Source organism: Chrysochloris asiatica, unplaced genomic scaffold (assembly GCF_000296735.1).
Source record: "Chrysochloris asiatica unplaced genomic scaffold, ChrAsi1.0 scaffold00060, whole genome shotgun sequence".
In the NCBI taxonomy this organism is placed as follows: Eukaryota; Metazoa; Chordata; class Mammalia; order Afrosoricida; family Chrysochloridae; genus Chrysochloris; species Chrysochloris asiatica.
Genome location: NW_006408578.1, coordinates 16,057,203 through 16,065,436, shown reverse-complemented (window position 1 = coordinate 16,065,436; position 8,234 = coordinate 16,057,203). Strand labels below are relative to the sequence as shown.

The following is an 8,234-nucleotide window of genomic DNA, read 5'->3' as shown; positions in this document are numbered from 1 at the left end:
ATGTGGTCTTTTTCATCTGCCTTTTTCCATTTAGTAGAATGTTTTCAAGGTTCTTCCATGTTATTACGTGCCTTAGTACTTCAGTCCTTTTTAAGGCTAAGTAGTATAATGTATGGATTAGTCTAATGTATGGATAGACTACATTTTGTTTAGACATTTATCAGTCGATTGACACTTGGGTTTTTCCCACTTTGGAACTTTTATACAAATAATGCTGCTATGAACATAGGTGTACAATCTGATCATACATTTTCATTCTTCTTGAGTGAATTCCTGCATCTTCTGGGAATCCTGGAGTCCTGGTATGGCATTGTGGGTTAATGTGCTGGACTGCAAACTCGGTTTGAACTGCAGGGTCAGCAGTTCAAGCTCACCAGCTGCTCCTTGGAAACCCTATACAGGGTCGCTATGAGTCGGAACTGACTCAAACTGAACAACAACACTTAACAACAACAACAACAACAATGGTAATCCTATGTTTAACTTTTTAAGGAGCTGCCAAATTGTTTTTCAAAGCAGTCGCATTCCTACAAACAATATATGAGGGTTTTAATCTCTCCTCATCCTCACCAATACTTGTTGTCTAACTTTTTTATTGCAGCCATCTTGTTGTTGGTGGTGTTGTTAAGTGTCGTCAAGTCGGTTCTGACTCTTAGCTACCCTGTGTAGAGTTTCCAAGGAGCACATGGTGAATTTGAACCACCAACCTTGCGGTTCAAATCGACCTTGTGGTCTAGTCTTATCCTACAGTACCAAACCAGGACTTCTTAAAAATTGTTATTGTTGAGTGTTAAGAGTTCTTTATATTCTAAATACCAGTGGGTTTTTTTGTCAGATATATGATTTACAAATATTTTCTCCCATTGTGTAGGTTGTCTTTAAATTCTATTGATGGTATCCTATGAGACATAAAAGTTTTAAACTTTGATGACATCCAATTTATCAGTTTTTTTTTAAGTGTTATATCTAATAAAGCTTTGCTTAACTGAGGGTCATGAGGATTTACTCATTATTTTCTTTGAAGAGTGTTATAGTTTTAACTCTTACAGTTAGGACTGTGGTCCATTTTTAGTTGATTTTTTTGTATGTTGTGAGGAAGAAGTCCTAGTTTGCATTTTGTGTGGTTTTTTGTTTGTTTGTTTTGTTTTTGCATGTGCCTATCTAGTTGTCCCAGGGAGCACTAGACCACAAGGTCGATTTGAACTGCAAGGTCTGTAGTTCAAACTCACCCACTCCTTGCAAACCCTATACAGGTTGCTGTGAGTCAGAACAGACTCGATGGCACTTAACCACACCACCATCCTGTTGTTCCAGCACCACTGGTTGAAAAGACATTTTCCCATTGAGCGGTCTTTACAATCTTGTCATAAACCAATGGCTGTAACTGGGAAGATTGGGTTTCGAGTGGAATAAGACGGCACTTGGTAGCAGTAGGTTAGGGTGCGTTGATTGCTTCACCAGCCCCGACTCTTGGAGCACCTCTGTGAGCTGCATTTCTCTGCCTCAGTGGTATTTTGGTTCCTGGTATAGTGCATTCATATCAGGAGCATGGAATAAGACAAGTAGCCCCTGGACAGCTTAGGCAGTGGTGCCTCCCCAGCTCTCAGGACCCAATCCCAGGCATGTCCATTGAGCAGAGCCATGTGCCTGAGCTGACCTGAAGAAGAAAGCAGAAGAGTGGGAGGAGGTGTCTCCCTGACAGCAGATGAAGGAACAAAGTTGGTCCTGTGACCTTGGGAGTCCCAAGGAAGCCCCTAAAGGAAAGGCCTCCTCCCTTAGTGACCTGGTGACTAACACTCACCACCAGCAGCATCCGCAGCCTGAGCTGAAAACTGAAAGATACCCCTGTGATCCCCAGCACCCTAAATCCTAAATCCTATGAGTTTCTCCTTCCTGCAAGGAGGCTCAAAGATGACCGCCTGCCAGTAGGGATGAGAAGGGAGGAAGAGCAGGGAGAGGAGATGAAGAGCAGACTAGAGAGGACCCAAGGCAAACTCATCATGCATCAGGTATACCAGCCCAGTAGAAGGCTCTGCCTAGAACCAGAGGAAGGGAGAGAAGAAAAGACAGAGAACTAACTGCACAGAAAGAAATCCTGGAGTCCGGACCATCCCCTGAAAGCAAAGGCTTTGGATTCAGGGGCAATGGTTGGACTTAGCAGGTCTTCTGGTGGGGCCTGAGGGTGTAACATGAGCTGAAGCCACCAGAAGCCAAGGGCTTTGGCCTTCCCCTCCTGGTGACAGCCCCACCCATACCATCTGGAAGACAGCTGCCAAGCCCACTGGGTTTAGTTCTATGTCTTCACTTGAGGTGGGAAGAAAGGCATGGAGTGACTCTGTTGTGATCGGGGATGGGAAAAAAGGACTCCATGGATTCTGAAGCTAAACAAGCCCACCCCCATCTTATATTGAAGAGAAATGTAAGCACCCAGAAAGAAGAGGTGGCTGGTCCACAGCCACCTAGCCAGTGAAGGTAGCTCAGGGCATCGAGTTAGGTCTGGCCATATGTGGCCCAGGCTTTTCCTGAGACGGTCATGCTACCCAGAGTGCCCTAGAAATCACAGTACCAGTATGATCTTACAGTTACCCTGTCCACATACTGCAAAATTGTCCAGTTATTCTGCAAAACCAATTCAGCACCACCAGGGCAAATGCAGAGGATTAAAGTAAGTGTCCAGAAGGCATAGTATGTCCTTCCCAAGCCTGCAGGGGTGTGAGAGAGGTGTACCCTCATCCTTAGGGCACACAGGACTTGAGCAGCCACTAGGTCATTGCTGTGGGGTTGTTGTGAGAAGGTAGGCCCCTAACCCAGTCTGCTGGTCAGAATCACCTAGGGACAGGTGAACATCTCAGTCAGCATCTCCAGGAAATCACTTAACAAGAAGTTTTCCAGGGGATGTTGATACAGCTGGACCAGCGGGAGTCAGCAGTCTAGACTCGTAGTGATGTTTGTGGACCACCAAGTCTGTTCCGGCTCATCGCTACCATGTACTGGAGTTGTGAGGCTACACATCTTTACAGGGGCAGAAAGCCTCATCTTTCTCCTGAGTTGTGACTGGTTTAGTAGTGACTGGTCCAGACTGGTCTAGAGGCTAATGCTTCCCTTATCACCACCCTCCCCACAAAGAAGTTGGAAGGTGCAAGTCATTAGGGGAAAGCAATACTTTCGTGCTGTAGCAGCAGCGGTGGGGATTGGGCTCACAGTTCTCTGAGCCATGGAGATCTCGTCCTGCTGCAAACAAGGCCCACTCACCATCCTCTCTCCTACGTTCTAGGACTCAGAAGACCAGCCACTGCTACCGCATCACCTACCGACACATGGAGCGAACTCTGTCGCAGCTGGAGGTACAGCGCGTCCACGAGGCTGTGCAGAAGGCCACAGTGCAGGAGTTGGGTGTTGAGGGCAGATTCTGAAGCTGCCGCCCCACCCCGCTTCTCCCGGCCTTGGCCCCCTCGTGGTTGAAAGAATCACTGGAGAGAAAACAATATTGTGCTTGAACAGGGACATCAGACATCATTTGATAAGTGGGTCAGTTTTTGGACTTTCAGATAATAAAGGATCACTCTTGAAAAACTGTTGACATAGCATTTGTCTTGTATTTGGGGAGTGGGGAGAAAGGAGCTATAATGTAAGAGATCCCTCCATTCCTTTTTTAAAGTGCCTTGCCCGTTGGCATGCAGTGTTGTTAATTGGTCCCTGGGATCCATTAAAGTGTAAACACCAGGCATTATTTCTTACCTGACAGGCTCTTCCATCCCCATAATGAGCAAAGACCAACACGAGCAGCAGAAACTCCAGAGAAGGGAAGCTTTTTTGAGTCCAGCCCCCCTTCCTTCCTCCCTTTTCTCTTTCTGTTTTTTTAAAGGGCAGGCTTCAAAGAGACCACTAATGAAATGCCATGGCTCCCCTCAAAAGTTAAGGGAGTCATGTCTCTGAGCCAAAACCAGATATTTATTTGCTTTTCATAAACCAGAGCTGGGGGTCAGACCTCTGATCCAAGAGCGTGGCTTCCTCTGCCTTTTGCCCCACTGGTGAGGCCAAAAAGGACAGCATATGCCCTGGAGTCTTTGAGGCACCAAGCAAGGGCCAGGTCCTTGAACTCCCTCAGAGTTTTGTTTCCTAAAGGGAGGCCTCGCTTCCAGATTCGACCTTTAAGGAAGAATGTGGACTTTGATGTCCCCTCCCCAGTCCAGGCCTTTGTAGTCAGCCTACTCAGTTCATGAGCCAGTTTCTAATCAAATTCCCTGCCTGCTACAGTGCTGGTGATGATGGAGGACCACAAGTGTGGGTTTGATGAGGGGTGGCCATTATTAGCTAGCCAGGCAGGGGCGGAGCAAGCAGCTGCTTTCCAGAGGGAAGGAATATCATTTACCCTGTTATTAATTTGGACTTTTCATGTGGCGTTCCCAGGCATTTCTGGAAGCCAAGTCCCACCTCGAGCCTGCGACCTAACTGCTGTCTGGGGTCCAGGGACCCTCGGGGTACAGTTGCCCAGTGGGAGGGCCTGTGTGCCAGTCAGTACAGCTAGTCAGCAGCATGTGCTTAGCAGACCTTTTCTGACCCAGCCTTGGGCTGCATTTTCAGAGACTCTTCATCACCTAGGGTGTGAGGCATCCATTAATACTCTCTCAGGAAACAAGCTACAGAGATAATGTCTAGTAAACAGTGGTTCTACTTCATGGTCTACAACCTGAGTTTTAATTCAAGCAAACATTTTTCAAAAATGCTGTATACTTGTACTATGATTTATTGATGATTCAATGGTTCAGCTTCCATATAGGAGATATTTTTCAATTTCTGGCCATTGCACCACACCTCATGCACAAACACTACCCATATGTCAGTGGAGGCTTGTATGTTTCTATGATGCTGAACTGGTTTCAGAGGAGCTTCTAGACTAGAACTGACTAGGAATAAAGGCCTGACCATCTATTTCTGAAACAGCCAATGAAAACCATGTGGATCACAATGGTCCAATCCAGAACCAATCACGGGAATGGTACAGGACAGGATAGAGTTTCATTCCATTATGCACAGGGTTGCCATGAGTTGGGAACTGCCTCAACTCAATGGCAGCTACAATAACATATTTGTACCATATTCTGAACGTGGTTGGGTCTAGAATCAACCAACAGTCCATAGGGTTCACTGAAGGCAAGCTTTCCTGAATATTCCTCTCAACGCTCCACGGAAATATAATCTACTATTATCTAAACTTTATGAATGTGGCAAAGGAGGCTTCGAGAAGTCATGGAACTCAACTAAGAGGAGACAGGATTCACATTCATGCCTTCTGCCTCTACGTTAAGAATTTCTACCTAAGCAGAGTTAGATGGTTGTAGGTTCTGCATCTCCCACCTGCTCTTCAGGCCTTTGTTCTGTTTATGTGAGATCTCAGACTGACAGGGGCTTATCCAGACTTCCCATGGAGCTCTGCTCTGGTTGACACTCATGGGCAAAGTGAGTACTTGACTTTTAAATGTGATTCCCACAGAAAAATAAATAATTAAAAAGTGAAGAAATGGACCATTGAATCCGTAAGATGAAGAACCATGCCACAGCACAAGGAACGTACAGTTTTCATAGAAAGCTAGCAGGGAGTGGTGACAAAGACCTGCACCATCCTGGTAACCCCCTGAGAGCCTTGGGTCCATTCTTTGTAACCCAAGAGTCCTACCAATCCCTACTTCCTGGGCATGGTGGGAGGACTGAAGACGGTGCTGCCTGTTCTCTGTGTGCTGTGCTCGCACACTCCTGGGATCTAACAATCCAGCAATAAGTGATCCCTGCTCTGGTGGTTACTCATTCAGCTTGGAAAAGACCCAGCCAGCACTCAGGAAAGGACCCTCCTCTCCTCTTTCCGGCTCTGCACATGAAGACACTAAAGTCCAGAGGGACAAAATGACCTACCTGAGGACACAGCTGGTTCCTGGAACACTAGCCTAGGGCCTGGGCTTCCAGGACTGGTTTTCATACCCCAATGGGGACTCGGCCAGCTGAATCCAAGCAAGTGTAAGGGTTCTCCAGAACCTTTCATTTGTAAGAGTTAGGAGGATCAGGCCAAGCCCCTCAAAGCTAGGATGGCCCCCTTAAAGATCCCAGCAGCCCTCATACTCTCATCATCTTGTGACTTGGGGAAGGACTGGAAGAAGCACTCCCAGCACTCTCATTCTCTGCTCCTTCAGACCCTCTCATGGGCACAATGTCTTGGGACACATGGTGGCTGAGTGTTTCGCTCCTTTGAAGGACTGTCTGAAAGCCCACGTTCTGGAGTTGAGTAGGAATCCTGGTGGCACAGTGGAGTAAGCCACTCTGCTGGAGAAAGAAAAGACCATCTGAGTGCAAAAGATTGCCAGCCTCAGAAACCCTGTGGAGCAGTTCTGCTAGGCCCCACAGGGGCACTATGACTTTGAGTCAAGTCGATGGCGGTGGAGTTTGGAGCTGAGGACAAAGTAGGCGTCTCCTTCTAGCTCATGGATTGGCTGTCCCAAAGATCAGACCTCTGAAGCCAACCTGCACTGGTGAGTGATGGCTGTCTGAAGCTAAATTCTAGGACCAACTGGAGGGTGGGCGGAGGGCATGGTGGGCCCACAGTCATTGTGCCCGTGCCCACTCACGCCTGCTGTTTTCTCTTCCTGCTGCAGGAGAGTCTCCTAGGCTGACTTCTGCGCTGGAACCAGCCACCTGGCTCACAATAATACAGTGCTCACAGTGCTGGCTGACGGTCGGGCAGTATGAAATAAAACAGGAAACCCTTCAACACTGGAGATTCTTTCATCTCTTTCATATATATGAGAGGAAACAGGTATGGACTCAAAAGAATACATGGAAGCCTCCAAATACCTGCCCAGCTGCCCTCTTCAAAGCTGATCATGAGCCTCACCTGTGGATCATGTCTGTTCCCTTGTAATGAGGTGGGCACCGTGTCATTAGTTACAGTGGTGGTGGGCTGCTGGTGGTTGACGCTCCCAGCATCAGGCTCTGCTGGACATGGCTTGGTCATGTCCAATGTTTGGGTACAGTCTGGGTGCCAGTGGTGGACTGTGCAGGAGATAGACTGGACCAGCCATCAGGGAGTCTCCCCATTCCATCATCATTCTCCTATCATCTCCATTCTTGGACAAAGAAGAAGGTGAGTGTGCTCATGTGCAGCATTGAGGAGCCTCCTGACCCCCTCCTGTGTGTTTACCATTGCCTCCCTGCTCCCAGGGCCCCGGCTCCCTACTGCCAAGACCATCTGGACCACTGCACAGACAGATGGGCAGAACAGCAGCTAACCACCAGCTACAGGACCCTGAGGAGGAGGAGGAGGAACAAGGCCATGGGCCAGACCGCTCTACACATTCAGATGACTAAAGCGGCCAGAGACTTGTACCTGAAACCACAGCTCCTTTGGGACAGCCAGTCAGGTTCCAGGACAGGGCGAGATTGAGAGGTCAGCGCCAGAGGGACAGAAGCTCCGAAGCTGCACAGTCTTCTTGCCATCGATTTGGCTTCAACTCACAGCGACCCTGCAGAGGGTTTCTAAGGAGATGGGTTTGAATCACCAACCTGTGGTTAGCAGCCCAATACTTATCCTACAGTGCTACACCAGGGCAATCCTTGGAGAGGAGGCTATACCCAGAAAGGGGTGGGCAGGATGGGAAGCCTGGGTTGGACCTCAACAATCAGGCAAAGACTATATTGCCCTGAGCGTTCTGAGTGCCCTCTACGCAGTAATGCCTCATTGCTTTAAAAACCAAGCAAAGGCAGTACCTTGTTAAAGGGCAGGGGCCGCCAACAGCTTCTCAGAGATGAGATCACCTTGGTTTGGTTCTGTTTCTTGCCCCATTTACTGACTGCAATCGTTCCTCTGATCTGGAACAGGGCAGAGATACCTGCCAGGCTATTAGCCCAGCACAAGGGCTGTATGCCTAGCTCTATCCCAAGTAAGCCACTCATACACCAACTCTGAAGTGGAGACAATGCCCCTTTCCTTCCTCCTCTGACTGAGCTCAGAAAGAACTCAGGAAATGATGTGTGTCTTATTTGAGTTTCAGAAAACTTCATAAAGGGAAGCCCCATGATGTGTACTTTGGAGCTAACAGTATGAGACTAGCGGGTGAGGCACTGGGCCTTCCAGTTGACAGGTGTAGCGGTAACATTTGAGGGCCTTTGCCTGAGAGATTGTCCCTGCGGGGCACAAACGGTGGATGGACTCAGCTGCTAACCAAAAGGTTGGAAATTTTCAAGTC

The 8,234-nt window shown here is 48.1% G+C and overlaps 1 protein-coding gene across 1 annotated transcript in view; it reads left to right on the top strand.

Annotated features, from left to right (window-relative positions):
* The window catches only part of FARS2 (phenylalanyl-tRNA synthetase 2, mitochondrial), a 615,217-nt gene extending 611,804 nt beyond the window's left edge, over positions 1-3,413 (top strand). The window contains exon 6 of the mRNA XM_006864111.1: positions 3,275-3,413. Coding sequence (XP_006864173.1) covers positions 3,275-3,413 — 139 coding nt within the window. The remainder of the gene's footprint in view (positions 1-3,274) is intronic.
* Positions 3,414-8,234: the final 4,821 nt, after the last annotated feature.